The sequence below is a fragment of the Ailuropoda melanoleuca genome, chromosome X (genome assembly GCF_002007445.2).
Source record: "Ailuropoda melanoleuca isolate Jingjing chromosome X, ASM200744v2, whole genome shotgun sequence".
Classification (NCBI taxonomy): Eukaryota; Metazoa; Chordata; class Mammalia; order Carnivora; family Ursidae; genus Ailuropoda; species Ailuropoda melanoleuca.
In genome coordinates, this window is record NC_048238.1 from 67,730,891 (window position 1) to 67,751,310 (window position 20,420).

At 34.9% G+C, this 20,420-nt stretch overlaps 1 protein-coding gene across 3 annotated transcripts in view; it reads left to right on the top strand.

The window, feature by feature from the left end:
* The window catches only part of DIAPH2 (diaphanous related formin 2), a 1,026,009-nt gene that overhangs the window by 693,731 nt on the left and 311,858 nt on the right, over positions 1-20,420 (top strand). For all 3 annotated transcript variants that reach the window (XM_034649855.1, XM_034649854.1, XM_034649853.1), the window contains one exon: positions 14,680-14,804. In XM_034649855.1, the coding sequence (XP_034505746.1) occupies positions 14,680-14,804 (125 nt within the window). The remainder of the gene's footprint in view (positions 1-14,679; positions 14,805-20,420) is intronic.

The window sequence follows — 20,420 nt, forward strand, 5'->3', positions numbered from 1 at the left end:
GGCAGTAGTTTGCCATCCCCTGATCTAGAATACCCAAACAATTTAAATGTATATATAGTTGAGGACTTATAATATACAAGTATTATTTCATAGTATTCATGACCACTTTCACTTTTCTTTTCTTTTTTTCTTTTTTTCACTTTCACTTTTTCCCCCTTATTTTGTAAATGATTATTAGGCATTTGAAAAATGAAAAATTGGAAAATTGGAAAAATCCAAATTGTGTGTGTATATGTGCTTATATATATTTTTGGCAGAATACTTCAAAGTCTTTGGGCTTTTTATTCATCTTTTATTTGACTAATGTTTTCCCACCTGTGTAGATGAATGAAAATTTTCAGTAGCTTTTCTTTCGTGACTTTCAAGACTGGTTGCTAATTAAATTACACAAAAGTGTCTGTAGCTCCTGTGAATTTGTTGAATCTCTTTTTGCAGGGATGATGGGATTTTTTAGGAGCATAGTTGAATACATAGAGAATTCTGAATAACACAGTTCATTTATTTGGGTCTTATGAAAGAAGACAGATTTAAAACAACCTTTGTGCCTCTAAGGTAGTTTATTCAGAACCAAGGCATAACCAGTGATTTTTGGGTGGTAGGCATTCCTTCATAGAATCTCTCTATAAACTTAGAAAGATTCATTCCTGTCTTTGTTAGCTATCAGATCACCCAAAATCCCAATATTCTACTCTGTAAAATGCAGAATGAGAAGGGCTCTGAGGAGCACTGCACCTGCAAGCTCTGCTGTCAGGAGGCGAGACAAAGGGAGCCAGAGGAAGGAAAGGCCACAGAGGCCCCCCACTCCACCAGCGAGTTCCCCGTGTGGTGGCCAGAGGCCATTGGCCATACTGTTCTGATTCAAGACTCCGGTGGCTACCTGGAGTACAACCCACCCTCTAAGCTTGGCCTTGACCACCTGCAATTCCCCCAAATGCCCCAGATGCTGTTTGGCCCACAGCTGCCTGAAGACTGCAAGTAGGCCTGCTCTTCCTCTCTTTGTGGTCTTCCTCACTCTCACCCTGGCTTCCCACCTTCAGGGAGCCCCCTGTCATCCATCTGCTGCTGGAATCACAGCCCCTGTCATCTCTGTCCCTTTGCTCTTACATTGTTTGTTCCCTCCTCTCCTAGTCCTTGAGGGTGCAGAAGGTGCCTAATAAATGTGTGAGAATGATAAATAAGTAAATATATAAATAAATAAATAAGATAAAATGCAGAATGAACATGTGAGTGATATGGGGGTAACATTCAAAGTTAGGAAGTTTCTTTCTATTTAGAAAGAGATTATTAAAACAAAATACAGGGGTATCTGGGTGGCTCAGTCATTAAGCTTCTGCCTTCAGCTCAGGGCGTGATCCCAGAATTCTGGGATCGAGCCCCACATCAGGCTCCTCCACTGGGAGCCTGCTTCTTCCTCTCCCACTCCCCTTGCTTGTGTTCCCTCTCTCGCTGGCTGTGTCTCTCTCTGTCAAATAAATAAATAAAATCTTTAAAAAAATAAAAAATAAAAAAAATACACAGTTAAGATCATACTGTATATAAACGTCTGTATGATTTTTTTATTTGATGTCAAAAAGATCACAATTGTTCTTCGGTTATTACAAAGTTTTTATGAATTTCACATTATCCCTTAATTATCATTCATTTCATTGCACTAAAGTTTTTAATCGTTTTCCTGTTGCTGGTCCTCTAGACTTGAATTTTTATGCTATTTGAAATAAGATCATATGATTTTCTATGGCCAAAAATCCTGGTTTCTCCTTCAGGCTTTTTCTTAAAAACAGCTTTTAACAACTAGTATTACTGTCAAAGGTTATGAATATTTGTAAGCCTCTCTCTAATTCTTTCCTGGAAAATTTATATTTTTTTTTCCTGTTGGCATGGCATGAGAGTTCCTGTAACTGTGCCATCAGTGGTATAAGGTATTCAACACATTAAAAACCGTGTTTGCTACTTGGATAAATGAGAGAAATGGTGTCTCAGTTCAAACAAAATTTATTTAGCACTTACCTTTGTGGGTACAGTGTTAGAGGCTGAGAATAGGAAGATATTTTTATAAGTTTCACTCTGCTTTTAAGGAACTAAATTTCTCTTGAGAGAAGTAGCCATATAAACTATTAGAATACAGTGAAAAAGTCTTTAAAGAATCAAAAGTACTATAGGAGCACTGAGAATGGTGTTACTGCATATAGAGGTGTCATGAAAACCTTCATAAAGGAATTGACCCCAAGAAGAATGGAAATTCCAGAGAAACAGAGAGTGGAATGGTAGTAATGAGGGTTGAGGGATGGGAGAAATGGAAAGATATTGGTCAAAGGGTAAAAATTTCCAGTTATAACATTAACAAGTTTGGGAAACTAATATACATGATGATAATTATAGCTAATAGTATGGTATTCTATACTTGAATGTTGCTAAGAGAGTAGATCTTAAATGTTCTCACCACAAAATAAATAATGGTAACTATGCAATGGGATAGAAGTGTTCACTAATGCTATGGTGATAATCAGTTTGCAATACGTAAATGTGTCAAATCAACACATCATACTCTTAAACTTACATAATATTATGTGTCAATTATATCTCAATAAAGCTGGAGGTTGGAACAACAAAGTAAGAGATAGTATATTAGTTTTTTTTTTAACAATATAGAGGATTTTTTTTTTAATCTACCAAAAGAAATCAAATGCCTTTGGGAAGTGGGAAATGGGATGGGAGGCAGAAATTGTTTTTTTTATAACCAGACTTGTAGAACGATTTGGCTATTTAAACTATGTACATGTATAACTATCATAACAATAAAAACTATGTTTAGAACTTCCACAAACAAATAATTAAAAGTTGCTTATATTCTAAAAAGAAGAAGAAGAAGAGGAAGAAGAATAGTAATAATAATGATGATGGGGGTTCATCATGCCAGGGTAACAAAAAGAGAGTCCAGGAAATGTGAACCAAAGAAGGGAGACATGAAACAGCTGTTGAGTATTCAAAAGCACTAAGTATGGGAGAATGGCCTTAAATGGAAATCAGCGATAAGGAGATGGAGTCATATATTGAAGTGCTTTACATGTATTGATCCTGTAGATGACAGGATCACAAAAAGAATTAACACGTATCTAGTTTTATAATATGCTACTTTTTATGACAAGAGCTTTGTATACATATTATTTTGTGTAATCCTCCTAACAACCTTATGGAGTTAGTATTGTTTTTCCCATTTCACAGATCAGGAAACTAAGGTTCACAAAGGGTAAGTGATTTGCCAAGAATCACAATAAATGGTGGAGAAAAAACTCCAAGTAGGTGTGTCTGACTTCAAAGGCCATGTCTTTTTCTACCTTAGCATACCACTAGATTATTAAAGTGTTTTAAGCCTTGTGGTAGAAAAGTCAGGTTTTGGTTTTTAAAGGATAAATGTGAAACAAACTGAGGGCTTCAGAGGGGAGGGGGGTGGGGGATTGGGATAGACCGGTGATGGGTAGTAAGGAGGGCATGTATTGCATGGTGCACTGGGTGTCATACGCAACTAATGAATCATGGAACTTTACATCAAAAACCAGGGATGTACTGTATGGTGACTAAAGTAATATAATAAAAAAATATTATTATTAAAAAAAAATAAAGGATAAATGTAGCATAATGTGGAACCAAGTTTGATGATGCCATTATTGACCAATTTAGGTGTGCGTTTTTAGGAGGACAATTTAGTAGTACATATTTTTCAAATTCCAGATCAGATTCAAGTGACATTTAGTCAGCACTTTCTATGTGCTGGACACTCTGTCTGCTAGATGTGTTTTATTACATTGTCTAAATTAATGTTAATTTTGGTTGAATGCAATTTTTTTTTCAAATATTGAAGCATGTTTTATAATGATTGTCAAGTTTGAACTACTAGAAAAACTATTTTGGGAAGAACATATGTGATGTCCAGGGCTAAATATATTTTGTCAGTAAGTATTACCAACATGACATCTGGTCATGTGTCATGGTTAGAATTCCTCGTGATCACATCTTAAAAAATATTATTCTACAACTTTTAGGCATCCAACCATATTTGATACCGAAATAGTAAGTGCTTTTGAATTTGGTGAGAAATTACAATAGACCTACATCATGAAGGTTAATTTCTAGTTGTTCCAGGTTAAATGTAATGACCATTTAGTTAAATTCCGTGGTTTTCTTATCTATTACTGGCTCCAAAGAAGGTAAACAAATCATTTACAAGTTGGCAAAAGGGGCAAAAGGACCATAATTGTTAACCTTTATTTTACAATACTAAAGTCTAGAAATTACAGTTGCAAATGTAACTTGCTGGCTCACTGGAGGGATGATAATGGACTTTTTGAAATGGATAGAAACCTAGATTCATTTAAAAATATATATAATGTAGAGCTGCTAGATGGACTTTATCACATCCAGGGCAGCAATAGAATTACTGACTTGGGAACTAAAGCAGATGTGTGCAGCATGCCCATCCACTCAATACACTCAGGAGTGGTAATTATATTGTTCCACTCTGATTAAGATTCAGGTACGGATTGTTGTTCGCCTTAAAAGAGCAGTTCACTAATAAAAACTCAACAATTAATTGCAATGACAAAACAGAGAAAACCAAACAATAGTGAAAGCTAGAAATGTATGTGCCCTAAAAGAAGATTGTGGAGCTACAACCAGGAAGAACACATGCTTACCGTGAATATCTCAAGTAGAGCCAATGGGAGAGAAGGACCAAAGAATGGTAAAACCTACATTGTGCTGTATTGGCTAAACCACCTTTAACCCTTCCCATTGTACCACTGTTAATGTGCCAGTTATGTGCCCTATGAAGGGAAAATGGTTGAGTCTTTCCACATTTCTCCTGCTTCTGTTGGAGAAATTCTGATAGATATTTTCATGGCTATGTGCTTTAAAGGCCTGGAGCTCTTTGATTTAGTTTACTCCCCCCACCTCCAAATGCAATTAGCCGTGTGGTTGTTATTGGCAACATTTGTTTCAAGAGAAGTATAACAGCGAGACGTTTGGGGGGAGAAACGTCTTAATATGAATATCCGTGGTACTTGTGCAAGTTTAGAGTAACTCAAAGAAAAACAGAGCAAAGAGGAAAAATAGGAGTAAATTACAATCATAGCCCAGAGGAAAATGACCTTAACCAACATCTAGAAATATTTGTACTTAGAATGAGTCAGGGATGCAGGAATTATTACCTAGACTTATACAGCCAGAAAACTAACTGTAGACTAAATTATATTGTAGCAAAGTAATGAAACAATGTAACTATTCTGAAGTAGGCTTTGTATGCAAATGCCTTCCTATTACACACATCCAACTCAGACCCCTCTTCTGAGTTTGGGACCCATATATCCAATCTCCTAATTATAATCTCAATTCTGATGGTTCATACAGTTGAAACTAAGTAAGTCCCAAGCTAAACCCTTGATCTTTCCCCACAAATCTCTAAATGTCTCCATTTCTGTTATTCATGCCAGAAACCTGGAAATCATTCTTAATAATTCCTTCTTCCTTACCTCTCACATTTCATCCACCCTGAGACCAGTTGGCACTACCTCTAAAATACATACTGCAATCATCTTTGGTCACCCTAATCCAAGCCACCATCACCTTCTGTCTAGACCATAATAATTGGTTCCTAACACTTGTCCCCTTTTCCATTATTGACCCCCCCCCTCCATTTTCCACATAGCTGTCCGAGTTGGGTTTTTTTTTTTTTAATGTAAATGTAATCAACCTCTCCTTCTCACAGCCTTTCAGTGCTTTCCCACAACTCTAGAAGATACCATCTACCTCTTGAACCCCATGTCCTCCTTTAATCCATTGTTCAGTTATTAAGCAAAAATATTTAAGGCATAATAGGTTTATGAGATGATAAAACCTAGATAAAACCCTGCTCTATTTATGGTGAGGAATATAGAAAATTATTATAATTGTGTCCTGTAGTTGCCTTTGTTTACATTGCCAATCTCTTATCTGTGAGAATATAGTAATCCTATTAGTAACCACAGTCAGTAAAGGAATAAGGAAAATGTAACCATGAATTTACTATACTCTTCCAAGCATCTTTTATCTGACTGGTAACGGTACTCCCAAGCAGAAGAACTGCTAATCCAGGCAGCACTAATGTGGAGTGGATTCTAATGACTCCAACATTATGACCTCAGCGCTGACATTGATTTCATGACAACCTGCATTCAGTTTGACTGAAAGTTGATGGCTTTATATAAGTACATACTTGTGGACTTGATGCATTAGACTTGTTCTGGAAAAACCCAGTGAATTGCAAAAATACCTATGCCAAATCATATAGTCCCATTGATTTCCCTGATGAGTTCATGAATACAGTTTATGGAAAACCTGGCCACAGTCACAAAAAGTACACTCAAGAAGGCTAACATTCTTTTAATATAGCATTATAACTTTATGATGACACTATGTATTTTTAATTCTTTTCAAATAGCATGTGGAAGAACGTATTCAAATAGTTTATCAATCTATATAATCTTTTTTTTTTATTTCTCACACCCAATTTATTAGAACTTTGGTGATATTGAATATAGTTGTTTTCTACAAGTTTTTATCTTTGTGACTTTTTCAATAACATTAATTACTATAGCTCAGAACGAAACACACATATAAACCTATACTCAAAATTCCAAATTTTACAATCTTGTAATTTCAGATTTCTTAAATTAAGATTTTGTCCTTTCTCAGCTTAGGCAACAAGTCTGCATTCTCCATAGTCCATATTTTTTCCGTAATTTTACTGATTTATTTTTAAGACCTCCTATTACAGTATTAAGTAGCTTTTTGTGACATGGTTCCCTTTTACCATCAGTGTTCTACTTCCAAGGTGAAAAAATAATGTATTACATAGATTTGACAAGTGAAGACATTAGTATAGGATTGTCATAAAGGATTTTTCAGCATTTGTAGGTTCTGGCAAGCTTTTCTATTGAGGAGAATACCACTCTATCCATTTACATAAAATCCCTAGGGGAGGATAATTCAGTATAGCCCAAACTCAACTCAGTATTAAGACTTGACTTGACCCATTAAAATCATTCCAGTTTGGGGTGTGGGTGAGTGAAGGATCTTTTATTACAAGGAATACAACTGAGCTTTAAAAAAAAAGTCTTTGTGATGAGAACAAACTATTCCAAAAAGACTATATCCAGCATGGCTTAATAGAAGCTTCAGCTTGCATATGTATTTCCCAATCCTGGCCTTGAGCTAAGACTGTCAACAAGAGTAGGAGATTTCAGTTTGCTTTTTAGCCTTTGATTTAAAACTTCACACATACTATTTGCTGCAGGCCGAATAACAGTTGCAGAAAGACAGCAGGCAAAAGAACTGTGATTCTTCATGAGTAGCTTGACTGTCCACTGCTGGTGGTTTGGTGGTCGGGGTACAGATTTTTCTTATTGCAAAATCATTATTCAGAGGGCTTCAAACTTCCCCTTCAGCCTCCTTTACCCCAGTTATCCTCTAGGCATACCTTCCATAGTTAGTAGTAAGGTAGTTAAGGGGTGTGTGTGTGTGTGTGTGTGTGTGTGTGTGTGTGTGTTTTCCTTTACTTAGAAGGCTCCATCTTTTTATTTGAAAAAAAATGCATTCAGACTGAGGACTTGTATAAATGTATGAACTCAGACACTGAAACATGCTTAGTGAGATTTTTAGAGTTAAACATTTATATTATGTTTATAAAACAGTTTTCGTGTTTTCTTATGGAAGTCCCGCTGTTCTCAGCATCCATTCAGGCCATATTATGAATCCAATTTAGAGAAACTCCACCTTATATCCCCAAGGGCACACATTAGAGGGGCAAGTGATGGTCTTTGTGAACACATATTGGGGACATATATTTTTAAATTTTATGTAATAAGGATTCTAGTTAAATTGTGTTTTCTGTTAAGGTGACTTTGTAACAATTATTTCTCCTAAGAATGAGTCATTTTCTAATTGATTTTTGTATTATGGGAATTTTTTATTAGGGTGCCAGTTACTACTTATTTTCTTTAAAAGACTGAGAAGCCCACAGTAACGAGCTTTTGCTGTTGTTATTCTATAAACACATTTGCTTCATTTCCATGTAAATATCCATGAAAATATCATTTTCATATAAAGTGAAACTATTATAAATGCACTTAAGAAAGAATGCAACTGTGCCTATTGTTCAGGCTGCTTGTAATGCCCTTTTCTTTTTTACTATGCTTTCTGGATGAGTCACTTTAATGTTGTGCTGCTCAGCTGATAGTAATTCTTCAACTAAATATATTCAGTTAAAGAAAATTATGGTGCTTATAATTATGTTGGGGCCTATTCACATAGACTTGCAAGAGTAAATTTTTACTTGGCCTTTCTTAGAGCAAAGATGTAAGAAGTGCTTAGTTACTTTGTCAGTGGGTAAAATTAATAGAAACATTTAATTCAGAGAAAAAATCCTCAAGTTCCTGGAAAAGCTTTTATATTTACATAAAATTACACATTCTGCACATGCTCTAGAGACCGTCACCAGAGTACTGTGATTTTTTTCCCTTAAATGTGTATCAGTTCTCTTATATAACATGTAATCAAAGAGCCTTTAAATTTAAAATCTTCCTTAAAATATTTATTTTATACTTTACTTTTCTTAAAAACTATTAATTAAAGCATGCCTGTCATTTAAAATGTATTGAGTAAAGATCAGAACACTCTCATATATTTGCTTGAAGCCAGGAAAAAAGTCTATGTATATTTTTTCAACTGAAGTAAGTAGGTAAATAAGATTTGTTGGGAAAGTTTCTCCCTACATATAACTCAAGAGAGTATACTGAGCTTAAAAGGTTATTTATGGAGTATAAGGAAGGAAGCTATAATAAAGAACTTGATAGCTATAATTTAATTTTTAGTGTTATAGTTCAAATTCAGTAATTCAGTAGCAGATGTAAAAAATGAAATGAGAGAAAAAAAAAAATTAAAGTGCCACCAGACTGACTAATCAGTCATTGAAAATGCCTGTAGTAGGAATTTACTCAGAAAATGTTTGCTCTGTCATTAAAGATTCCCTAATTTATATTAGTGAACTAAATAGTGGCAGACACAAAACTATAGCCTGAGTCTGAGACGATGTAGGGGACAAGCATTTCTAACCCACTCTGGTATTTTAACGTTCTTAGGACTCCAGGTACTCTATATCTCCCCCCACCTCCAGTAAAAATATTTCAGTCTCTCTATTGCCTCCCTCCGCCCCAAACCCCCTCCTCACATTCTGTCTCTCCTTCCCTCCTTCCCTCTTTCTCTCTCTTTCTCTCTCTATTAGAAGTAATGGAGTCTAAGACCTAATTATTTTTTTAAAGGTTTTATTTTTTTGACAGAGAGCACAGCAGGGGGAACAGCAGGCAGAGGGAGAGGGAGAAGCAGGCTTTCTGCTGAGCTGGGAGCCCAATGTGGGGCTTGATCCCAGGACCCTGGGATCATGACCTGAGCAGAAAGCAGACACTTAACCAACTGAGCCACCCAGGCACCCCAGCTAGGAACTAATTAAATTGTTAAATAATCAACATCGGTTCACAGCTTCTTAAGACTGAAGCAAATGTACTTAAGGCAAATAATCAGGCAAATAAACGCAATTCTAATGCTCCAAAAAAAAAAAAAAAGCCTGTTATCTTTTATACAAGTCTAGAAAGCCAAAATAACTAACTTATAAATGTCACCAGAGGAATACAGACTACCACACAGGTTTTAATTTCCAGAAATATTTTTTAAATTTGGTACTTGCTAATGTCTCTAACAAGTTGGGTGTTCATTAGTATAATTGTCACTGGTTCCCAGACCTAAAATTCCATGTATCCTGTAAAACCTACAAACAGGGAACACAATCTATATTTAGTTCTTTTGATTAGAAAGGTAACTAATACTATATTAAATCAGACCATAGTGTGTTAGTAGCTAGGAAATAACTGCTTTTTTGTTGTTGTTGCTCTTCAGATTATATCTAAACTGTTGTTTAATTCTTGATGGCACATATATAGTAGGAATTTTTCTGCCAAAAGGTAGGGAAAAGAGAGAAGAATGGTGGAATACGAAATGAATATTTATAGATCACCTATATACCAGGTATAATGATAGAAACTTTAGCAAATCATTTTAATTTAACAACTATACTTTAGGGAAGGTATTATTATCTTTATTTTGCAAATTAGGAAATGAAGACCCAGAGAGAATAAGAGACTGGCTCAAGGTAACCCAACTAGTATTTGATATGGCAGAGATTAGAACCTAAGTGGATCTGACTCCTAAGACCGTGCCTATCCCCTAATTTAAGTGACATGGTACGTACCAGTGGGCACAGATTCATTCCAACTTTCTGGCCTTCTAGTTCCTAGAGGCATTGCTTTACATTTATAATTTCCTGATAAGATATCATTGGGCTCAAATCATAGCCCTGCTTGAGCATAGTACATACCTCATAGAGTTTTTGTATGGATTAGATGAGTTAATACATAAAACTAGTTAGAATAATGTCTACACATATTAAGTACTCACTAAATGGTAGTTATTACTTAAGAGTTCAAGTAATAACTAACCCTTATACATTAGGAAGACTAGTTGTAGGAACTTGGGTATTTATAGCCTGGGCAGATTGAGAAGATGCAAGTGACCAGGTCAGGGTCATGAGATTGAGCCCCGTGTTAGGCTCTGTGCTCAGCTCGGAGTCTGCTTGAGTTTCTCTCTCCCTCTCTCTCACCCTCCTGCTCATGCTTGCGCTCTGTCTCTCTCTCTGTCTTTCAAATAAATAAATCTTTAAAAAAAAGAGATGCAAGTGATGCCTTTCCCATAAAATAAGGAATTGACACCTTTCCCGTAAAATAAGGAATAAACTTAATCAGTGTTGCTACGAGGCAACATGAGGACTAATTGGTAAGAGTTCAGGTAGGCTGATTTTGATTATAAGTAAACAAATTTTTTTCTAATTATATCAACTGTCTAGGGAATAAGCCACTTGGGTGTAGTGAATCCTCTGTTCTGGATCTAATTTATATACCACCGTAGATCCACTGAGCACCCCTTCTAGGCTACCCCCCAACCTCCAAGCCTGGGCCACTTATCTTGTTCCCCATCTAAAATGGGAAGTTAACATTCTTGAAAACAGAATTTTACTAATGAGAGAATAGAAAATGAGAAGGCACCACCAGGTGAACTGCTCACCCCCTTTAACCACCTCTTCCAAATTACTGTTGTTTCATTTATCCTATCTCGAGGCCAGATCTGCTTACATGATTGTAGGGCCTAGTGAAAACTGAAAATGCAGGGACCCATTTAAAATAAGAATTTCAAAATGGTGACAGGAAAGCATTAAACAAAGTGTAGGGCCCTTCTAAGCATGGAGTGATTGCATAGGTCACATGCCCATGAAGTTGGCCCTGACGGAGACAACCTGGGACTCTAAGCAACCACCTGTAATTTTTGTAAAGCTATGGCTAGTTCAGTAACTTACTCTCTTGTATTCACTTTCTTCCCTTTTCCTTCATGCCCATTTCCCTCTGATTATACCCCACCTTCACCCCTAATAAGGCAAGCTTTGTCTTAGGTTCTATTTTCTAGGAATGTAGACTATGACACTGTATAACCTGAGTTTTTAAATTTGAGAGGCTGGTCCAAATCCCTTTTAGTGTCACTTCTAAGCCTAAGATACCATAATTCCATAGATTGAAGGATATACATTTTAAATAATTGTATTGTTCATTTAATGCAACCATGAAATTGTATCTGAGCTAGAATCCTTGGATTATTACATCTCCAATATTTTATTTTATTTTATTTTGTTTAGACATATTACTAATTCATTAGAGCGAAAGACAAAGGAGCCTAACAAAGGTATCCCTTCCTTCTCTTCCTTATCCCAGTTACTTACTTTCCTGTTTATCTAAGCATCTCCTGCAACCCCAGCCACCTTTACATATTATTAGACATACTTCAACTTCCTGCTTTTTCATACTCACTAGTAATTGATATGGTAACTTCCAATCATTATGATTGTGTCTAACCTCTATATGCACATTCATTTGCAGAAGTAGGCATAAATTTGACATATGAGTGAAATCATATGGTATTTGTCTTTCTCTGATTGACTTATTTCACTTAGCATAATACTCCCTATTCATGTTGTTGCAAATGGCAAGATTTCATTCCTTTTATGATTAATATTCTGTGTGTGTGTGTGTATCTTTTTTCTTCTCAAATCTAAGGTTAGAGTGTTAGGGTTATGGCCAGAGTTAGAGTTAGGGCCAGAAAACAAAACAAATAAGCAAAGAGGAAAAAAGAAAGAAACAAGACTCTTAACTATAGAGAACAAACTGATGATCACTAGAGGGGAGGTAGTTGGGGTGATGGGTTAAACAGGTGATGGGGATTAAGGGGTGCACTTGTGCTGAAAAGCACCAGGTGTTTTATCAAGGTGTGGAATGACTATGTTGTACACCTGAAAATAATATTACACTGTATGGTAGCTAACCGGAATTTAGACAAAAACTTATTTAAAAAAATGATATTGAAAAAAGCATAAATTTAAATCTGAACCAGAACTTTTTGAGATAGGCATAATCATCCAACATTTATTGAGTATTATGTATGACAAATACAGAGTGGAAAGCGAAGTATTAGATACAGATCTTACCATTATGTGGCTTGAGATTTTATAATGGAGGCTCTGTGTTTATGTGGACAAAACAAAAATTATTATCAAAGTGGAGGGTGATATGTGGAAGATCACTTGAACACACAAAAGTGCCTATAAATGGTGGAGAATCTGGACTAGAATTCTGGAGGGACTTATAGAGGATTTAGGATTTGACATGTGAAATTGAGGAGGACAGATGTCTGGCAAATACTGCTTTATTCAGAATTCAACTTGATTAAAAAATACTGTCCCTTGTTATTTGAGATATCTAGACTTTTGTGTGCGTAGAACTTGATTAGGCTATTTTAATTGAGCAATCAGAAGATGAATCATTGTCACCATCCCATTTTTATTACTGGAATTACTATTTCTTCTAGTGGAGGGATTACTATTGTGACCTAAACCTGGCCTTTGGGCACATTTTGTTTATTACAGAACCATGAGTTTATTTCTTTTATGTAACCTAAATGACATAACTAACTTGTGAACTTCCTACCTTCAATTTTTCAATCAAGCACATGGGGAAGAATAAACCTTTTGAATAATTACTGAAACTCTACTGGAAAAATGCAAGTGAAAAAATTCAGTTTTAAAGTAAGAGAAAATAATTTCCTCCACAGCAGACTCATCCTTTAAATAAAGCAAGCAATGATTGTCGAACCATTAGGAAATTTTTGGCAAGACAAACCTCAGACTTCTCTGATAAAGAATAATTTCCAAGCTTGTCAGAGCTAAACAAGTGGAACTTAATTGGAAAGAGTTATTTGAATTGACAGATTGATAGAAAAAAATTGTCTTTAGTGTTGGTGTTTGATTTTCAGTCTCTTGAATTTCCATGTATATTTAAGGCAATTTCTCTTTCTTGAGTTATAAAGGTGTGGGTGTCAATGTGATGATTTTGTGTCAGAAGAGTTTGGCTCAAATTTGCCAGGAGGTTGATTTTGTCAGTCTCTTGAATTTTTCATTGCAATTCTGATATGCCTCTGAATGAGACCAAAATTTACTTTTAAAAAAAAAAAAGAATTGTAATATTACCCTTTTTCTGTTTCACAGTCCTTTAATGAAAAGAACACTGTTTCAGAGCCTGGATTTAAAAACGAATGTCACAGTCTAACCTATTAAATTCTAATACTTAACCTTGTCTTTTCAGCTAGAACTCTGCCAAATGTATTGACATTGATAAAAGTGTCTTCATTTATAATTGGCAGTCATTCAGTAATAGAATATCTATAAAATAGTACACATTTAAAAAGTAACACTGTGAAGAGAGGCCATCATAAGTGATCTGGAAAGTGTGCATGTACTTAGGAGCAGTTTGAATACAATACTTAAAATTATTGGTTGTCAATGAGGAGAGAAAAAAGTACAGACAATGTTAGGGGTAAAGCAATTAATGATAGTGTTTGAGAGCACCCTGAAGCTTTGTGGGTATGTATGTGCATGTGTATTCTCTGGAGTTTGCTCTAAATTCCCTTTATGTATCAACAGTAATTTTTCACATCTCTATGCATACGAAAAGTTAAGACAAGAACTTTTATCATAGATGTTGGTTTATAAAAATCAGGATATTTCAACAAAAGAAAAATACTTTAACCCTTTTTATAATTTACCTTTATATCATTTATATAGCCAAGAACATGCATCAATAAAGTAAGATTTCTTTGAACCTTGGTTTCTCTTTAATCTTCAAATTAGATTTTAAAGAATGAAACATTAGGAATTCCATCAATAAATTTAAATAGAAATGGCTTCATTTGAACTAATGGCTGAATAAAATGGTGACATTCTCATATTAAACATGATGATTTGGTGTATTATATTACACATTTTCACTTATTTCATGGAGAGTAGAATTTTTATGAGCAGTAATTCAGAAAAATGTGAGTTGACTTCATGGAACTATTCTGCACATTAGAAAATACTTTAAATGATACTGTTTTTTTTTTTTAGTTGTTTTATGGAATATTTGGTAAACTACTCTAAACACTTTGCACATTGTTCTTTAGTTTCAGCTCAAATTCTCAAGAGCAACCTTACAGCAATGGAACAACAAATTATTAATCTGGAACGTGACATCAAGAAATTCACCGAAACAGAAAATCAACATGATAAGTTTGTGGAGAAGATGACAATATCCTTTATTTAAGCATTTTATTTATTAGTTTCTCTCTCTCTCTCTCTCTGCCACTGTGTGTGTGTGTGTGTGTGTGTGTGTGTGTGTGTGTGTGCGCATGCGCGCACACCCCTGTGTATTTACTGTGTGGTTGGTTCTAAACTTACCAGTCTACCTATTCAGGCTGTCTGGGTGAATTTGTGTATTTGCTGTTTTTACATCAGTAGCATAAATTTTAGTTCACAGTGTTTGGAACCAGGTAGAGTAGGCAAGGAAACAATTATGTGAGAAAAAATAGCATTTCTCAAAGAAGCATTTCATTTGAAGGCCCACCAGATATGCAAGGTAAGTAAGTCTTACAAGGCTTGATTAGACCCAGAACAAAACAAAGAATCCTCTTATGTAACCAATCGTTTAAAGGAATTGATCACCATAATATTTTTTGGTCAGAGACTTTTTTTTCTCTTTGCCTGTGTACAGGCATTTCCTGAGGGCACACATGCATATTCAAGGGCAATCAGAGGATGACTACTATCAGCAGACTGAAAAGATTGGGAAGGATAGGTAAAATGGATGCCTGGAAGGATGGATAGATGAATTGATCAGTAGATTATGTGTTTAAATAAATTGTGGTAGCTATCTATATAACATTAAGCATTTCCTTCTAAATAGATCTTTTTAAACCCCTGTTTTATGTATAGTATATTCATACAAAATACAGAAATATATGAAAGAAGAATTTGAGAAATAGCATTTAGCTTGAATTATTTAATGTTAAATCTGGCATCTAAAGATAAACTGCATTGGAGCTTTTCTTTCTTTTTTTTTTTTTTTTCTATTTTGGTTTTCAAAAGTTAAAGCCGTATCCTCCTCCTGTAGGTTTAAATAAATATCTTGAACTGCTGATTGATCACCATTTTATATCTCTATAGGGAATAAATACTATAAATTCTTTATCTGATAATAAGTAAATTCTTTCAACAACCCTATGGCAGTCACCTTGTTTCAAGGTTAAATGTATTGCCTTTTTCTTATGTAGTATGCTTACTTTCCTGCCAAACTTAGAAATTATGGTACTGAACTCAAATTACTTGAGAATGGCAATTTAGATTTATGTGAAACATAGTTTTTCATTCTAAGGCTTGGATTCATGAATTAATACTGTGTTTTATGTGGTCCGTTAGTGATGCTGAGTACTTTAATAAATAGGAATACTGGAAACATAAGTTTGTGGGTGACTGGAGGCAGGAAATCCTCAAAAATAACCTTGAATTATATAACCTCCCACATCTGGATCCTTAATGTGAAGATTTGACTTTATTGCTGATCAGATTTTTCTTACAAGCATGTCATATTGTCCTGTGGCTGGGAATACCACCTACATCTTTCAGCTTTTGATTTTGGTTCTTGCCTCATATATTTGAATTTAATTCCTGATCCTCTTGTTCTTTTTAACATTTTCTTCTTCGATTGGCTTATGGCCACACAACAGCTTGCAACGTTGAGGAGGCTTTGTTGCTCATTTAGAAAAAAAAAGTAATTTCAAACCCTCATGAACTTGGCCTAGACTCTTTATTTTATTTCTGTCTTTATGCAGGTAATTAAGCACTTTAAAATGAAAATCCAGAGCCTTCTGTATCTGTATTTTACAGATGAATGGTTATTCTTCATTTAAGTGGCACTAAAGTGTGACTGTTTGTCCACAAGGGGATTGCAAACTATATTAAAATGTATGGGGCTCTTACTTTGCATATCATATTTTTTTTGAAAAACAAAATAAAATATACAGCAATTTATTCTAGGTAAAAAGTTTAGAATATTGAATTGAGTTGGTTAAAAACTCCAAGTTAATCAGTTACAATGATAGAACTGTTGCTCAAATTATTCTTGCTTTGGAAGACTCCATAGGCACCCATTGAGAGTTTTAATCTTCTAGAAAATTACAAACAAAATACATGATCTTCATATGTATTTATGTGACATGAATTCTGGTGCCTAATTAGTATTTTTCTACTCTTCTGGCAATTCCATAAGAGAAGAGGATTTTAAAGTGGAATGCTTGATTATGTTTTTAAAATTAGAACCACAATTCTATTTTTTATCCAGGATTCTTTGTATTGGATGATTTTTCTGATGTTTCTGTCCCCTGCCAATAATTTGTTTTGACTGAGGTCACTAAACTTTAAACTGAGTAACTATAGGCACAAGAGCACCAGTGCTATAGTTAGCAACAGTGGCATGATGGCCAGAGACCAACTGAATATGCAGGTTGAATCTTCACCAATTCTCCAGGTTGAGCTAAGTTCCACAGCACCTTATGTTCACCCTTACTCTTTCACAATATTGATTGAACACTTAAAATGTGCTAGGCATTGCCAGACCATGAAAATATAATAGTGCACAAGATGGAAAACTTGACCTCAGGCCACTGACAGTCTGGCATTTACATGCTTCTCTGTCTTGCTGTCTCCATGGTCAAGATCGATCGTATCTGGCCTGTTAATTTCTCTATGCCCATCATAATATGTAGCATGTAGCAACATGTACGCACTCAGTAGGTACATATTGAATCACAGAATATAGCTAGAGACAATGAAGACCATATAGTCGCAACTCCTACTTTTAATTAGCACTTCAGAAGGGATATTGTTAAACAGTGGTAGGCTGTGCTTGTGGTTATTAAGTTTTTCTTCATATAAATCTTCTCAGGGGGATGCCTGGGTGACTCAGTTGGTTAAGCACCTGCCTTCGACTCAGGTCATGATCCCAGGGTCCTGGAACCTGTTTCTCCCTCTGCCTGCCACTCCCCCTGCTGTTTTCTCTCTTTCTCTCTCTCTCTGACAAATAAATAAATAAAATCTTTAAAAAAAAAATCTTCTCAGGAACTTAAATAACATTAAATCACCTTTTTAGAGCATGCATATAAAATATAATCAGATTTATAAGGGATAATCCAGACCTTTTTAAAGGAAATGTAAAAAAAAAATTTGACCAGGGAGGTTAAAAAAAAAGAATAAAACCTCTCCTATGAATGGATTGGCTCAGGCTATTCCCTGCATCCTGAAAAATAACCAGTGGCTTTAGAAGGAATCTTATCACTTCTGTCTCCCTTTCTCTATCCAAAATTGGTTGCTTGTTCTGACTCAAAAAAAATAGATGGAAGGAGTAAGCAAAACTAATTTTATAAGACTACAAAACAGAGAGAAATGGGGGGAAATTATCTTATAAATCATAGTAAGATTAAGTGGGGGAAGTTCTAGGATCAAAGGGGATGATCTACAATGGATATAATAGCACTATATATATAGAAATGCACATTGTTCAAAAATCTAAATAACCATGTGGGGAAGTTATTGCTATTATCCTGATTTTTTAAAAAAGCAAAGTTCTTGGTATTCTTCATGTGCTTATGCTCTTAATATATTGGAAGTTTTAGTTCAATTGTGCCATGAATTAAAATAGAATCTATATTTTTTTTAGTAAGCTTAAAAATGGTAATATTCAATCTCATTTATTGTTCCTCTGTATTAGACATTGTCTAATTTTACATACTTGAAAAGATGTTATTTATTAAATGAGGAGTGTTTTCCATATCTGATGCTAAAATTATGCCTGTTTCATTGTAGATAACTTCAACAACTCATGAAGTTATTTGTAATAGCCCTGTTATTTTTAATTCATTAATTTCTAGAGGTTTCTCTTTTTCTCTTTTACGATTATTAGGAATTATGTATTCTATGTCTTTTGGCTCCTGTTGCAAATAATGGTGGGGTGAGGTTCAGAATCACACCTGAAATCACATTTTCAAAGTTTTGAAAAATAGCTTATACTAAGAGGGAACACTTTGAATGGACTGCTAACCAAGCCTTAGGCCTGTTCCCTGACTTGACATTGCAGAAGAGTTTTTCTTTCCTTTTTTTAAATCAAAGCATCACTTTTACTTACTGCTCCTTGCATTTTCTGACAGGAAAGAACACCATTCTTAAAAGAGGGCTTCTTAGACTTTTAAATATGTGTTGTGATTTATTCTTAACATCTTAAACTGTCTAAAAAGCACATTAACCACAATGTTGACCTTACTGCTTATATCCTGTTGACAAATTTCTTAGCACATTTACTCACATAGATTTTGTCAATGGCAGGGCTGTCTATTGCCCAAAATCAGCTTAGCTTTTTGATTGACTGCTGGCTAAATCATTTCACCAACTAGAGGACAGGAAGTGACTCAGCAGCAGGAGCACCTTTAACACAGTGATGGAAAGAGCTGACAGAATGTTAATGACATTAACACCCTGTCAATTACCACCTCCTGGGATTTCTTCATAGTAGGAAGGAAAGTCATTTGAAGTGGTTAAAAATCAAGTTACTGAGGAAGCACTCTGTCCTTATCAGACAATTCAAAACAGATTTGGGGTCTCCACTGCACTTCAATTATGTTAAATTTTATTCCACTTTCTTTAGTAAGATAATTTTTTTAAAGATGAAAAAAACCACAGTTATTATTCACCCACAGTAACATTTGAAAACATGCCAGTAACAGGTTTTAGTGAGATAATGATTCACACTTTGTAATGTAAATGCAATGTAATCAACAAAACAAAAAGGAACATCAAAAGCCAAGTCCTCCCCACTTCTTTTTTTATATGGATATAGTAATCCAGGCCATTTTCTAGCTCCTGAAGAAAAATGGAGAACTTTAAGACTAGACTGGAGGGAATTTCACTGGATCTGACTTATCTCATTACCTTCAATTGCCTGCCCGTCTCAAACTCAGAAAATTAAGAAGTTCAAAGCAACAAAGCAAAACTTTTTTATGAGACTGCTCCGGGAGATAGGGTCCAGGACTAAATAAAGAAAAGGACAAGGTCAGTAATGCAGATAATGCATACATTGAAAGCAAATTATTTTAGAAAACCACATAGGGAAAATACTGCTTTTTTAAAAAGGAAGATTGTTACAATTCTTTGAGATACACACTCTTCATAATAGTGTTAAGTCTTTTATTTTAATTATTTGTGGCTTGATTTGAGATAGAAAGTATAATCAAATATAATAAGAATAAAAATAAAGGTGAACAGTAATAATAGCAAACTGTTTAGTGAATGTCATATGCCTGTCACAGTGCTGGGAATACACACAGGTAGGTACACACACAGACACACACACACTCACTCATACACAAATAATCTCAAGTAATGTCCAAAGCAATCCTATGAGGTAGGTATTATTATTAACACCACTTTAAATATGTGAAGATTGAGTCTACAGAGGTTCAAAGATTCAACCACATGTGCGAGATCACAAACATAATAAGTCTAGTTAATGAGAGCCAGGATTCAAGTCTTGATTTTTCATGCTCCAAGCGTTGTGCTCATAACTAGGGTATTGTATAGCCCCGGGAATCAGAAAACTTCATAAATCTGAGATGAATTCCACATTTGTTCACTGTGAAACTATTTATTGTTTCCTTTCCAGTCTCCCTATAATGGGAGAAATTTTCTTTTTGAAAGGTTTGTAAACCAGGTTAAAAATTAGCTGTTCACTTATACCATCTCCTCTAGAAAGCCTTCCTTAATTGTTGCAATCAAAAATGATTTCCCTATCCCTGCGTTCTCATAATATTTTAATACTTTG